Source organism: Lipotes vexillifer, unplaced genomic scaffold (genome assembly GCF_000442215.2).
Source record: "Lipotes vexillifer unplaced genomic scaffold, Lipotes_vexillifer_v1.1 scaffold1707, whole genome shotgun sequence".
NCBI classification, from domain to species: domain Eukaryota; kingdom Metazoa; phylum Chordata; class Mammalia; order Artiodactyla; family Lipotidae; genus Lipotes; species Lipotes vexillifer.
This window is the reverse complement of record NW_006770857.1, coordinates 45,246-61,197: the sequence shown is the minus strand read 5'-3', so window position 1 is coordinate 61,197 and position 15,952 is coordinate 45,246. Positions and strand designations below refer to the sequence as shown.

The window sequence follows — 15,952 nt, the reverse complement described above, 5'->3', positions numbered from 1 at the left end:
TCGTGCCCCGGTCTGGGAAGATCCCACATGCCGCGGAGCGGCTGGGCCCGTGAGCCATGGCCGCTGAGCCTGCGCGTCCGGAGCCTGTGCTCCACAATGGGAGAGGCCACAACAGTGAGAGGCCTGCGTACCACAAGAAAAAAAACAAAAAACAAACAAACAACAAAAAATAGTTTTCATGGCTACGTAAGATTGAGGTGCACTCATGCATTTAACCAAGCCCCAAGCCCATACTGTTGGAAGTTTGGGTTATTTCCTTTTTCTTCTCAATTATATCATGCAGACACGAGGGATTGGGCAGGTAGGGGGTCTCTCACTGAGGATTTCTCCATCCACTGGCTTGTCGATGCTCTGCTCCAGACTTTGTAGCATGTAGCATGCACGCTTGACGTTAAGGATTCATATGAAAACCACCCTCAGTTATGCCTAGAGAGGGAAAGGGGTCTGCATTGGGTTGCTGTGCTGCGGCTATAATTGCAGTGAGCTGTGATCCCTGCAAGACTGAAAATCCTCCTGTGCCCCACCTTCCTTCCTGGATAACCTTCCCAGCTAGCGCTTCCCCTGTCAAACTTGGCTGGGTGGATCCTTCAAAGCAGTTACTTTTGTTTCCTAATAAATATCTTTCTGAGGTGAACTGAAGAAAATGAAAGGAAATTCCTGTTAATTTGATCAACTTACATTAAAAAATTTAAAACAAAAGCTTTCCTGGGCGTAGCTAACCAAGCAGATGGCAAAAGGGGGAAAGCCATTTATGCAGCTTATTGCAGTTTCACTGCGCCAGCCAGAATTTCTTGGTCTGGTTTCTTGCTGTAAGAGGACCGTTTGAGACCGTGGTAGAATAGATGCTCAAGAATGGAATAGAAATTAACTCCTTGGAGTGTAGATAGCCCATCACCTCTAAGGGCAGTGCCTGCCGCCCCTCCTGGCTGCCGTGGGACCCACTGCACCTTGATGGTTAGAGGAGAGGAGAAGTTAAAGAAGCATGTCAGGATCACCTTCCCCTAGGGATGGGCCTCTCTTGTTCATGTAGTGTCTGGAGCCCTAATTGTCAAGCCCTTGCTGAACCAAGTCCATATCCTCTGCCAGCTAATGTGTGCAGATGCAACTTCATAATTAAGGCCATCACTTCACCTCTGCATTTCCAGGCAGCCTTCAGTCTAATAAAATCGTGTCAGTGTAAGATCTGGAAAACTTATACGCGCTCTCTTGTTTTTCTGTGTTTGTCTAGGATACATCAGGAACTGCCCTCCATCCTGGGTTTTGGCGGGGCTGCTGCTGGGGTGAAGGGATGCGGAACCCCTTCTTGGTTCTCGGCACTGGGCTAGCTTGTGGCCTCCACCCTTTTCTTGCTCTTGGACAGAGTTTTCTAGCTTGGACATGACTTAAAAAAATTTTTTTTTATTGAAATATAGTTGATTTACAATGTTCTGTTAGTTTCAGTTGTACAGCAAAGTGATTCAGTTATCTATCTATCTATTCTTTTTTAGGTTCTTTTCCATTACAGGTTATTACAAGATATTGAACATCTTGTAATATATTTCTGTGTCTACTGTAGGTCCTTGTTGGTTATCTATTTTATATATGTGTGTATCTGTTAATCCCAAACTCCCAATTTATCCCTACCCCCTTTTCCCTTTGGTCACCGTAAGTTTGCTTTCTGTGTCTGTGGGTCTATTTCTGTTTTGTAAATAAGTTCATTTGTCTCATAATTTTTAGATTCCACATATATGTGATATCATATGGTATTTGTCGGACATGGTTTTTTTTTACCCGAGAACGCCGAGTGTTCTCGAGGCAAACTAAACCAGCCCTCCCTTAGAAGATACAGCGAAAATGAAAATTTATAAAAACGTTGTCTAGGGGACTCTGAAAGCTTTTAAAAGTGGAGGTGAGGCTTCCCTGGTGGCGCAGTGGTTGAGAATCTGCCTGCTAATGCAGGGGACACGGGTTCGAGCCCTGGTCTGGGAGGATCCCACATGCCGCGGAGCAACTAGGCCCGTGAGCCACAGCTACTGAGCCTGCGCGTCTGGAGCCTGTGCTCCGCAACAAGAGAGGCCACGACAGTGAGAGGCCCACGCACCGCGATGAAGAGTGGCCCCCGCTCGCCGCAACTAGAGAAAGCCCTCGCACAGAAACGAAGACCCAACACAGAAAAAATAAATTAATTAATTAATAAACTCCTACCCCCAACACCTTCTTTAAAAAAAAAAAATGGAGGTGCCATCTAATGACTTCTTCTGTTTCTACTTTAGATGCAGCAGCAGGAGCCTGGCTCGCCCAAGGCCAGCCTTTCCATCCTTGCCCGGGGGCTGGGCCGCCTCCTCTCCTGTTGGTGGCTGGCGGAGCTGATGATTCATCTTATGTACATGCACGCCATCTACAGCAGCACCCCCGTCCTGAGGGCCGTCTCATGTTGGACCTTAGGTAATGGTGGAAATCACTGGCGGCAGAACAAGCATCGAGAGAGGTAGCTTCACGGCGAAGCTGGGCCGGGGGCAGACAGGGGTGTAGTTGCCTTGAGCAAACCCTCCTTCTTTTCACCTTGTTCCTCTTGTGGCCGAGGTGACGCATGTGTGAGGTGGCTGACAGAGGTGAGGGTCAGGCTTGATGGTCTTGGAACCAAGGATGGTAGCAATACCTCTTCCTAATGGAATCCTGCTAAGTTCAGCTGGGTCCACATCTTCCTGGTATGGCCAGCATTGCACTTGACAGGAGAAGGCAAGAGATGCTGGGTGCAGCCTTGTAGCCCCTGCTAAGAGGTAATGCTTTAAGACCGAGTTCTGCAGTAATCCTTGTTGTTTTCCTGTATGATATAAAGCAAAGAGCATGAGCTTTAGAGTCAGACAGATACAGGTTTTTTTTTTTTATTGAAGTGTAGTTGATTTACAACGTTGTGTTAGTTTCAGGTGTACAGCAAGTGATTCAGTTATATATACATATATGTGTGTGTGTATATATATATATATATATATATATATATATTCTTTTTCAGATTCTCTTCCCTTATAGGTTATTACAAAATACTGAGAATAGTTCCGTGTGCTATACAGTAGGTCCTTGTTGGTTATCTGTTTTATATATAGTAGTGTGTATCTGTTAATCCCAAACTCCTAATTTATCCCTCCCCCCATCCCCAGCTTTCCCCTTTGGTAACCATAAGTTTCTTTTCTATGTCTATGGGTCTATTTCTGTCTTGTAAATAAGTTCATTTGTATCATTTTTTTAGATTCCACATATAAGTGATAGCATATGATATTTGTCTTTCTCTGTTTGGCTTACTTCGCGTAATATGATAAAATCTAGGTCCATCCATGTTGGTGCGAATGGCATTATTTCATTCTTTTTTATGGTTGAGTAATATTCCATTGTATATATGTACTACATCTTCTTTATCCATTCACAGCCAGACATAGGCTTGAACCTCGGCTCCACCAGTCACTAGTGGGCAATCTTTGGCAGCTTGCTACAACTGTCTGCACATTCACCTGTCAAATGAGCAGACTCACCTTTGCAGGGTTGTTTGGAGGATTAAGTGAAACCATGAAGGTGAAAGGCTTACCTCGTAAAATGTCTGATAGATAGAATTAATGGTGTGTTCTTATGTAGGCCCCTCTGTTGGCCCCTTTTTCTTGTTTACCCATTTCTTTCTGTCTGCAGGTAGGTGGGCTGGAGGTCTTATTTCCTTAGCAGGACACAGTCTCCAGTATAAGACTTTTCTGTGGAGATGCTATCGTTCTTTATTCCTCTGGCTGAAACATCAGAGAACATGCTCCTTTCTGAACGAAATCTTTTCATTACTTTGCACTCCTTTCAAGAACTGAAATTCAGCCCCGTGGTCTGACCTCCAGCCTGTGGCTCCAATGGGAAATGAGTGATCTTCCGGCCAGATTAAGCTCCCTGCCGAGGGCAAGAGTAATAGCCTGACTCCTTATCTGTTTGGTGATTTATAGATTTAAAAAAAAATCTTGATTGCCCTTGTTATCACACATGCTTAATCAGAATGTTTTCAAGGAAGATGCCTTTTAGGACTGGAAAAATGCTGAGTTGTTTTAATGACAGTCTGTTCTTCCCAGACAAAATCTTTTTTCATACTTGGGGGTAACTAATAATCTAAGGCTTTAATGATACACTTAGGCAAACAAAATAGGATTAAGTGATGGCTTATGCTAAATCATATCCCAGTTGTACTACATCCAAATTAAGAGATTGTATCCGTTTGGGTGATTTTAACTATGAAAACTGGAAAGCAAAACTGAAAATGGGATTTAAACAAAAAGGAAAAGTTATCTCAGACAGCTATTACTCCTAAGGTCAGCGCTAAGGGTGGTAAATCCAGTGACAAAGAAAAGTCATTAGGGGTACATTTGGGTACCAACCACTCAGCTTAAGAACTAACCAGAATCCTACAAGCCCTTTGTTTGCACCCATAATAACCCCATCACCTCTTTTCACTCCCTCCACAAAGATAACCTGACTTTTGGGTTTATCATTCCCTTTTTATAAAATCTTTTTTTTTTAAAATAGACTTTATTTTTAGAGCGATTTTGGATTTATAGCAAAACTGAGAGCAAAGTACAGAGATTTCCCATATATCCCCTGCCCCACACGTGCACAGCCTCCGCCAGTATCAACGTTTCCACCAGTGTGGTACATTTGTTACAATTGATAAACCTACAATGACACGTCGTTATCACCCGAAGTCCATCTTTATATTAGGATTTACGCAGTGTTGTACAGTCTGTGGGTTTTGACAGATGTGTAATGATGTGTATCCACTCCTATAATATGAGACAGAGTAGTTTCACAGCCCTAAAAATTCTCTGTGCTCTATTCATCCCTCTCTCCCCTTTAATCCCTGGCAACCACTGATCTTTTCACCATCTCCATAGTTTTACATTTTCCAGAATGTTGTCGTATAGTTGGAATCATACGGTATGTAGTTTTTTCAGATTGACATATTTCACTTAGTGATATGCATCTGAGGTTCCTCCATGTCTTTTTATGGTTTGATAGATCATTCGTTTTTAGTGCTGAATAATATTACATTGTCTGGATGTTCCACAGTTCATTTATCTGTTTGTCTACTGAAGTACGTCTCAGTTGATTCTAAGTTTTGCAGTGATGAATAAATTTGCTATAGATATCCACGTGCAGAGTTTTATGTGGCCACAGGTTTTCAACTCCTTTGGAGCGATTATATGGTAAGAAAATGTTTATTTTCGTAAGAAACTGCCAAACTGACATTTTTCAAACTAGCTTTTTTTTTTTTTTCCTTACCTGCAAGTTATGAGTGCCTGCTACTGCACATATTTGCCAGTGTAACAGTCCTTTATCAGGTGTGTCTTTCGCAAAGATTTTCTCCCAGTCTGTGGCTTATTTTCTCTTTCTCTTGACAGTGTCTTTAACAGAGCAAAAGTTTTTAATTTTAATGAAATCCAGCTTATCAATTATTTCTTTCATGGATCGTGCATTTGGTGTTGTATCTAAAAAATCCACCATCCCCAAGGTCACCTAGGTTTTCTCCCGTGTCATCTTCTAAGAGTTTTAGAGTTGTGTGTTTTATGTTTAGGTCTATGATCTATTTCGAGTTAATTTTTGTGAAGGGTGTAAGAAATTAGACATGAATTTCTTCCAGCACCATTTGTTAGAAAGACTGTCTTTGCTCCATTATGTTGCCTTTGCTCCTTTGTCAAAGATTGCTCGACTTTATTTATTAGTCTGTTTCTTGGCTCTCTGTTATGTGCCATTGATCTTTTTGTTTATTCTTTCACCAGTGTCACACTGTCTTGATTAATGTAGCTTTAAAGTAAGTCTTGAAGTCAGATAGTGGCAGGCCTTTGACTTTCTTCTCCAATGTTGTACTGGTTATTCTGGGTCTTTTGCCTCTCCATGTAAACTTTAGAATCAGTTTGTCAATATCCACTAAAAAAGCTTGCTAGGATTTTGATTTGGATTGCATTGAATCTATAGATGGAGTATGGAAGAATTGATATCTTGTTATCTTGAGTCTTTCTATCCATGAACATGGCTGTCTTTCCGTTTATTTAGTTCTTCTCTGATTTCTTTCATCAGACTTTTTTAGTTTTCCTCATATGTAACTTGCACATATTTCGTTATATTTATATTTATAACTGAATTTTTTGGGGGGAGTACTAATGTAAATGGTATTGTGTTTTTAGTTTCAAATTCCACTTGTTTATTGCTGGTAAATAGAAAAGTGATGGACTTTACTATATTAACCTTATTTTGTACAACCTTGCTACAACCTCTTATTCCAGGAGATTTTGTTGTTGTTGTTGTTTCTTTGGGATTTTCTACATAGACAATCATGTCATCTGCAAGGAAAAGTAATATTTTCCTTCCCAAAGTATATGTTTTTTGTTTCATTTTCTTCTTTTATTGAATTAGCTAAGACTTCCAGTATGACGTTGAAAAGGAGTGGTGAGAGGGGACATCCTTGCCTTTTTTCCTGTTTAACTCAGGAAGTATTTTGAGATTTCCTAGCTATCTATTGTTGATTTCTAATTTAATTCCATTATTATCCATTATTATCTGAGAGCAGACATTGTATGATTTCTGTTCTCTTAAATTTATTTAGGTGTGTTATATGGTCCAGAATGTGGTCTGTCTTGGAGAATGTTCCATGTGAGCTTGAGAAGACTGTGTGTTCTGTTGTTGGATAAAATAGCCTATAGATGTCAATTATATCCACTTGACTGATGGTGCTGTTGCGTTCAACCATGTCCTTACTGATTTTCTGCCTGATAGATCTGTCCATTTCTGTTAGAGGGGTGGTGAAATCTCTAATTACAATAGTTGGATTCATCTGTTTCTCCTTGCTTTTCTATCAGTTTTTGCCTCACATAGTTTGACCCTCTGTTGTTATGCACATATATATTATATATTACTATGTCTTTTTAGAGAAGTGACCCCTTTATCATTATGTAATGCCCCTTTTTATCTCTGATAATTTTCCTTGCTTGGAGGTCTGATGTGTCTGAAATATATCTACTCCAGCTTTGATTAGTCTTAGTATGGTATATCTTTCTCTATGCCTTTACTTTTAACTTAACTGTATCTTTATATTTAAAGTGGGTTTCTTTTAGGCAATATATGGTTGGGTCCTATTTTTTGATCCACTCTGATAATCTCTATCTTTTAATGGATGTATTTAGACCATTGATGTTTAAAGTGATTATTGAATTATTATCTATCATGTTCATTACTCTTTTCTATTCATCGCCCTTGATTTTTGTTCCTATTTTTATGTTTCATTCTTTGTTTGCCTTTTTTGTTTTTAATTAAACATTTTATGTCACTCCATTTTCTTTATTTTCTTAGCATTTCAAGTACACCTCTTTCTTAACTTTCTTAGTAGTTGCCATAAAATTTGCAGTATACATTTACAACTACTCTGAATCTATTTTCAGATAACACAATATCACTTAACAGGTACTGCAAGTACCTTAAAGTATTCCTGATTGTTCCTTATAATAAAATATTCCTAATTCCTCCCTCCTGTCGTTCGTGTCGTTACTATCGTTCATTTTACTTATATATAAACTGTAGTGGTAAATACATTGTTGCTTTTATGATTTTGAACAAACTGTTATTTGTTAGATCAAAAATAGAAAAGAATTAGCAAAGGTTTTATTTTACTTTCATTTATTAGCTCTTCCCTTCTTTATATAGATCCAAGTTTCTAACCTATTATCATTTTCCTTCTCTCTGAAGAATTTCTTTTAACATTTCCTGCAAGTCAAGTCTACTGGAAACAAATTCCACCATTTTTGTTTGTCTGAGGAAGGCTTTATTTCTCATTCACGTTCGAAGGATACTTTCACAGGACCACAGCGTTCTAGGTCGTTGTTTTTTCTCCTGTCAGTACTTTAAATGTTTTCTTCTACTCTCTTTGCTTGCACGTTTCTAGGAGAAGCAGCAGGTAATTCTTGTCTTTGTTCCTCTGCAGGTTAGATGTTTCCCACCTCCACCACCTTGCTTCTTTCAGTGTTTTTTCTTCGCCTTTGGTTTTCTGAAGTTTGAATAGGATACACATAGGTGCAGTTTTGGGGGCATTTATCCTGCTTGGTGTTCTCTGAGCTCCTGGATCTTTGGTTTGGTGTCTCATGTTAACTTGGGGAAATTCTTAGTCATTATTGCTTCAAATATTGCTTCTGTTCTTCTCGTTATGGTATTCCCGTTACATTGATGTTACACCTTTTCTAATTGTCCCACAGTTCTTGGGTGCTCCATTCTGTGTTTTTTTTTTCCTTCAGTCTTTTTTCTATTTGCTTTTCATGTTTAGATGTTTTTATTGACAAATCCTCAAGCTCAGAGGATTTTCCCTCAGCTGTGTGCAGTCTACTGATAAGCTCTTCAAAGGCTTTCTTCATTTCTGTTCAGTGTTTTGGAGCTCTAGCATTTCTTTGATTCTTAGCATTTCCATCTCTCTGCTTACATTATCCATCTATTCCTGCATGTTGTCTACCTCTTCCGTTAAAGCTCTTCATATATTAATCATAGTTGTTTTAAATTCCCAATTCGATAATTCCTACATCCCTGCCATATCTAGGTCTGGTTCTGCTGCTTTGTCTGTGTTTTTTTTTTTTTTTTTTTTTTTTTTTTTTTTTTTTTTTGCCTTTTACTATGCTTTGTAATGTTTTTTGGAAAGGCGGACATGATGTGCTGAGTAAAAAGAACTTTAGTATATAAAGTGTTGGGAGAGGGGAAGTGTTCTTTAGTTCTGTGATTAGGTCTCAGACTTTCAGTGACTCTGTGTCCCTGTGAAGTGAACTTCACAAATGAGTCTCAGGTATTTCCCCCCTATCCTCTTTGGTAGTATAGGATGACTAGGGGGTACTGGAGTTGGGTATTTTTTCCATTCATGTGGAAGGCTATATAGCAGACTAGAGTTGGGAATTTTCCTTCCCCCAAGTTGGTAAAGCTCTGATAAAATCCCAGTAGATTAGGCTCTGGTAAAGTAGTTTGTCTTAACAAGGAGGGCAGTCCTTGTTAAGAAGAACATATGGACAGGGCTGAGGGGGAGGGGTTGGACTGCAGCATAAATAAAGGTCCTGCTTGGTATGGGTTACTCTGCTGTACTCAGAGAACTGTGAGTTATAAGGAGAGCTGGACGCGGAGTCTAAGGTATAGTGAGAGATTCTGCCAGAAAGACGTGAAGGGTTTTTATTAGGAAGAGCTTCTTGATCATGCTAAGGAGGATTTGTTCTACCTTTTAGGTGATAGGGACCCATGGACATATTTATATACTTTAAGTAATTTAAATACCCAAAGAGTGAAAACCACAAAGTATTTAAGGGGAGAGGAAACAGGATTAGATTTGGGGTTTAGAAATATTCTGCTTGCACTGTAGAATATGAATCAGAGTGGAGTAAAACTAGAAATAGGAAAACCTGATAGAAAAAGGTCCATGTCTTTATTCAACAAATATTAAAGAGCCAGACAGTGCTTTACATGATGGAACATTAGACTCAGTCAGGAGCAAGGTGATGAGGACTTGAGTGAAGCAAGGAGGTTGGAGAAGAAGGGAGTGATGAGAGGGATGGAGGTACAGTCAATAGGCTCTGCTTCACCAATGAGACAGGGAAGATGAGAGAGGGAAGATCTAGGGAATCTTCTGGTTTAGAGTTTAGGTGATGACTGACACTTCCATTCACCAAGAGCAGGGAATATAGGAGGACTGGGAGCAGGTTTTAGGGAAGAATAAAGAGTCCAGTTTTTGACAAGTTATGCTTAAAACTGAACATCCAGGTGGAGACATCTCTGCTACAGTTAGATGGCACTGGAGCTCAGGAGAGGGATTGGGGATGCAGACAGACATTTGAAAGCCATCACGTATATGTGATAGTTGAGTCCATGGGAGTAAAGGGATTTCCTAGAAAAATGTGTGGAGTGAGAACAAAGGAGGGCCAACTATAGAACTTGAAGGAATGCCAACATTTCAGAGGCAAGCAGAAAAGGAAGAGCCAGCAACAAGTGAGAAGGAATATTAACAAATGAAGGAGGAAGCAGATGGTTTTGTGAAGGTTTCGATAAGAAAGGGAGGCTCAATTTATCAGAAGTTGAAGAGAGGCCAAGGAAGAGGGGACTGAAGAGAGTGTTTCATTCTGAAAGTCATTGTTGACTTTGGCCATGTTTGACTTTTTTTGTTGTTGACTTGGTCATTTTTAAGGAGTATAAACCAGGGTAGTAGAATAATCAGAAGTGAGAAAATAGAGGCAGTAGCTAATATGCTGCTTTAATGGTGTTAAATGATAATGCCTGTTGTGTTCTGTCTCCCTGTCAAGGAAGCTCAGATGGCCTGGCCTGCTTCTCACCTTCTTGTGGCAGACCTGCTACCCCTGTGTCTCTCCTCGGGGTTTCCCTTCCTCCTGGCTGCCATGGGATTGGAGTAGAGCCTGACAAGCATCCCCTTTCTTTATGCACAGGATTTCCCCAGCGTCAGGGTTTGGGGGCTAATCCCTCTTGGGACATTCAGAGAGATAAAGAAAATAAGCATCAGGGAGTGTAAGGCTTACAAAGGCCCTTGGGCCCTGGTCTGCAATTTCTGATTTCCTTCTGATATAGTAAAGAAATATTTTTATTTTTTTATTCTGTTAGGCTTTTATTCTCTTGATGAAAGGTTCTCTCTTCTTCTGTGGTGGCTTTTTTTTCCCACCCTAAAGTTGCAGTTGAGTGTGAGGCAGCAGTGCAGACAGAATAAAAGGTGCCTCTTTGTCTCACATGCGAGAAGGTATACAACTGGGTTTTTACCTCCAAGGATCTCAGGACTGAGTAACATTCTACTCTGCCCAGAGATGACTCCCTCTGAGCACCACTAAGTAGAGTGAAAGCTGCTTTGGAGAAGAAACTGTGCCACTACCTTTGGTGTCTGTCCCCCTCAGCGCTCACTAAAGAAGAGTGCACTGCACAGGTGCTTAATGAGTACTCACATACACGTTCAGGTGAACAAAATAAATCTTATAGGAATTCTGCCTAGTGAATGTGAGTGATCAGACATTCAAACCAGTGATCAATTCAAGATTCTGCATAAGGTGCCAAAGGGAAATCATCCAAAAAGTGATGAGTGCAGATTCAAATGAGGATGGTGGAGTAGGAGGACACAGAGCTCACCTCCCCCCATGAAAAACATCAAAAATACATCTACATGCAGAGCAATTCTCACTGAAAACTAACTGGAGACTGGTGGAAAGACTCTTGCACAACCAAGGCTGTAAGAAAGATCCACATGGAGTGGGGTAGGAAGGGAATAGAAGCAATTAGGTTTGGGACCTGTGCCCCTGGGAGGGGACTCAGAAGAGGAGGGGGATTACAGAGGTGGAGGTCCTCCCTTGGAAGTGAGAGGTTTGAGCCACATGTTGGATGTTGCAGCCCTGGGGTCCAGCACCAGGAAGATGAGTCTCAGTGGGACTAACAGGAGGACTGTAAGAAACCTAGACTCCACTCAGGAAGATCATGCACACACTTGCTTACTCCTGGGAACAAGGTGGAGAAAGTAGATTGAAACTGCATGGGACTCTGGCTGGTTTTCTGTGACCACCCTCACATGCACCCCAGCCTGCACTGAGTGTCTACTTTGGCCCCACTTGCTTCGTGATACAGCTCCACACTAGGGTAAGGGCTGTTGCAGCTGAGCGGAGTACTCAGTTGTGAGGGGTAGAGCCTGCCTGGACCTGGAATGACATCTGAACAGGGTGGGGACAGCCGTACTGGTCCTTATGGAGGCAGCACATCAGAAGTGGTCTTGGACTCTAGGGCCAGGGCTACCACAGCCTGAGCCCTGACCCATGCTGAGCACCTGCTCCAGCCCCTGCTCCAGGCCCTCTTGCTCCAGCACTGCTCTGCTGTGGGGCAAGGGTGCCGGTGCTAGGAGTGGGGAGAGCACACACTTAAAGGGAATGGAACCATCTTGGACCCAACCCTCAGAGCTTCTGCTCCAGCAGCTTTGGGCCCACCCCTGCCCCTCGTAGGGTGGTGGTGGCCACTGAGCAGAGGAGAAGCCCCAGCTCACACCTGGCTCTGTCCCTATCTGCTCCATCTCCAGCCCCACCTCCTACCAAGGTGATAGCTGCCAGCACACCCTGGGGAAAGACATGACTCCTGCTCACATCAGATCCAGCTCTCCCACTGTCAGATTCAGGCACTGGGCACAGGCAGACTGTATAGGGAGACTCCCACACAAGAGCACACCTTCAAGACTGGAATAGGTAACTATTTCACCTAATTTCATACAGACAGAGAAAGTTAAGCAAAATGAGAAGACAGAAGAATTTGTTTCAATTGTAAAAACAAGAGAAAACCCCTGAAAAAACAACTAATGAAACCAAAATAATTTACCCTGTAAAGAATTCAATGCATTAATAAAAAGACTGTTAACTGATATAGGGAAAAGAATAGATGAACACAGTGAGAATTTTAACAAGGAACTAGAAAATATAAAAAAAGAACCAGTCAGAACTGAAGAATACAATAATTGAAATGAAAAAACACATTAGAAGGAATTAGTAGCAGTCCAGGTGATACAGAAGAATGCACAAGTGATCTGGAAGACAGAATAATGGAAGTCACCCAATCAGAACAGCAAAAAGAAAAACAAATTAAAAAAAATGATAACGGTTTAAGGGACCTCTTGAGCAACATCAAGTGCACCAATGGCAAAAGTTAAAGAGAGAATTCTAAAGGCAGCAAGAGAAGAACAAAGAGTCATATACAGGGGAACCCCCATAATGTTGTCAGCTGATTTTTCTGCAGAAATTTTGCAGGCTAGAAGGGAGTGGCATGATATATTTAAAATGCTGAAAGGAAAAAACCTGCAACCTAGGATAATCTACCCAGCAAGATTATCATTTAGAATGGAAGGAGAGATAAAGAACTTCTCAGATAAAGCAAAAACTAAAAGTTCATCAATAGTAAACCTACCCTAAAAGAAATGTTAAAGCATCTTATCCAAACGGAAAAGAAAAAGCTATAGCAAGGATCAGTAGATGAGGGGAAAATCCCACTCTATAGTAAAGGCAAATATATGTTAAGGGCTGAGGATCAACTACTTAAATAAGCTAGTACAAAGATTAAAAGACAAAAAATTTTAAAATCAACTACAACCACAAAAGGGATAAACATGAAGATGTAAAATATGACATCAAAAACACAAAATGTGGGGGAGGGGAGTAAAAAATGTAGATCTTTTAGAACGTATTTGAAATTAAATGACTACCAGTTTAAAACAAGTAGATACAGTTACAGGTCAACATTTATGAACACCATGGTAACCACAAATCAAAAACCTACAATAGATAACAAAAACTAGAGAAAGGAACACAAGCATACCATAAAAGAAAGTCATCAAATTACAAGGAAAGAAACTAAAAGAAGAACAGAGAAGGACTACAAAAACAACCAGAAAACAGGTAACAAAATGGCAATAAGTACATACCTATCAGTAATCACTTTAAATGTCAGTTTCTAATCAAAAGATATATGGTGGCTGATTGGATTAAAAAAACAAGACCCATTTATATGCTGCTTACAAGAGACTCACTTCAGATCTAAAGACACACACAGATTAAAGCGAGGGGATGGAAAAAGATATTTCATGCAAAAAGAAATGACAAGGAAGTGTGGGTAGCAATGCTCATATCAGACAACATAGATTTAAAACAAAGTTTATAACAAAAGACAAAGAAGGGCATTCTATAATGATAAAGGTATCAATATAAGAAGAGTATATAACACTCCTTATCATATATGTACTCAATAAGGAGCATCTAAATATATAAAGCAAATATTAACAGACATAAAGGGAGAAATTTACAATAATCATTGATAGCAGGGGACTTTAACACCCCACTGACATCTATGGACAGATCACCCAGAAAGAAAATCAGTAAGGAAACATTGGCCTTAAATGACATATTAGATCAGTTGGACTTAATAGATATCTACAGGCCATTCCATCCCCAAACAGAAGAAACACATTCTTTTCAAGTGTACATGGAATGTTCTCTAAGATAGACCACATTCTAGGTCACAAAACATGTCTCAACAAATTTAAGAAGATAGAAATTATATCAGGCATTTTTTTCTGACCACAATGGTATGAAACTATAATTGAAATCAGTTATAGGAAGAAAAATGGGAAAAACACAAACACATGAAACTAAAAAACTAATGGGTCATGAAGAAAGCAAAGAGGAAATCAGAAAATACCTCAAGACAAATGAAAATGGAAACACAACTTTCCAAAACCTATGGAATGCAGCAAAAATAATTTTAAGAGGGATGTGTACAGAGATACAGGCCTACCTCAAGAAGTAAGAAAAGTCTCAAATACCCTAACCTACCATCTAACAAATTAGAAAAAGAACAATGAAAAAAAGCCCAAAGTCATCAGGAAAGAGGAAAAATTAAAGACAGAAAGGAAATAAATAAAATAGAGACCGAAAACTGTTAGAAAAGATTGATGAAACCAAGAGCTGGTTTTTTAAAAAGATAAACAAAATTGATAAACCTTTTGTCAGGCTTATCAAGAAGAAAATAGAGAAGACCAAAATTTAAAAAATAAAAATGAAAGGAGAAATAACAACTGTACCACAAAAAATTATAAGTGAATACTATGAACCATTATTTGGCAACAAATTGGACAACCTAGAAGAGATGGACAACTTTCTAGACACATAGACCTTCTGCAGCTGAATCAGGAAGAAATAGATAATCTGAACAGACTGATGAGTAGTAATTAAACTGAATATGTAATAAAAAAACTCCCAGCAAACTAAAGTCCAGGACCAGACAGCTTCACAGTGGAATTCTACCAAACATATAAAGAAGAGCTTAGTACGTATCTTTCTCAAACTATTCCAAAAAAATGAAGGGGTGGGGGACACTCCCAAATACATTTGGTGATCCCACCATTACCCTGATACAAAAACCAGACAAGGACAATACAAAACAGGAAAATTACAGGCTGATATCTTTGACGAACAGAGATGCAAAAATCCTCAACAACGTTATTAGTAAACTGAATCCAACAATATATAAAAAGGATCATACATCATGATCAGGCAGAATTTATTCCAGGAATGGAAGGATGGTTCAACATATGCAAATCAATCAGTGTGATACACCACATTAACAAAAGGAAGGATAAAAATTACATGATCATCTCAAAAGATGCAGAAAAAGCATTTGATGAAATTCAACACCCATTCATGATGAAAACTCTCATCAAAATGTTATAGAGGGAACATAAATATCTCAACATAATAAAGGCCATTTATGACTAACCTGCTGCTAACATCATACTGAATAGTGAAAAGTTAAAAGCTTTTCCTCGAAAATCAGGAAGAAAGCAAGGATGCATACTCTCGCCACTTCTATTTAACATAGTATTGGGAGTCCTAGCCACAATAATCAGGCAAGAAAAAGAAACAAGAGGCATCCAAGTTGGAAGGGAAGAAGTAAAACTGTCACTGTTTGCAGATGACATGATGCTCCATGTAGAAAACCCACCACGAAACTATTAGAATTAATAAATGAGTTCAGTGAAGTTGCAGGATACAGATTAAATACAGAAGTCTATTATAGCTTTTTATACATACCATATGCAAAAATAAACTCAAAGTGGATTAAAGACCTAACTGTAAGACCAGAAATCATAAAACTCCTAGAAGAGAACATGGGTGGAACAATCTTGGATGTAAACTGTAGCAATATTTTTTTGGATCTTAAGGGTAAGGCAAAAGAAACAAAAGCAAAAATAAACAACTGGGACCTAATTAAAAGCTTCTGCACAGCAAAGGAAACTATCAACAAAACAAATAGACAGGGCTTCCCTGGTGGTGCAGTGGTTGAGAGTACAGGTTCGTGCCCCGGTCCAGGAGGATCCCACATGCCGCGGAGCGGCTGGGCCCGTGAGCCATGGCCGCTGAGCCTG

The 15,952-nt window shown here is 39.9% G+C and overlaps 1 protein-coding gene across 1 annotated transcript in view; it reads left to right on the top strand.

Annotated features, from left to right (window-relative positions):
- The window catches only part of HHAT (hedgehog acyltransferase), a gene marked incomplete at its 3' end in the record, with an annotated part of 151,745 nt that overhangs the window by 93,006 nt on the left and 42,787 nt on the right, over nucleotides 1-15,952 (top strand). Inside the window, exon 6 of the mRNA XM_007446360.1 lies at nucleotides 2,253-2,424. Coding sequence (XP_007446422.1) covers nucleotides 2,253-2,424 — 172 coding nt within the window. The remainder of the gene's footprint in view (nucleotides 1-2,252; nucleotides 2,425-15,952) is intronic.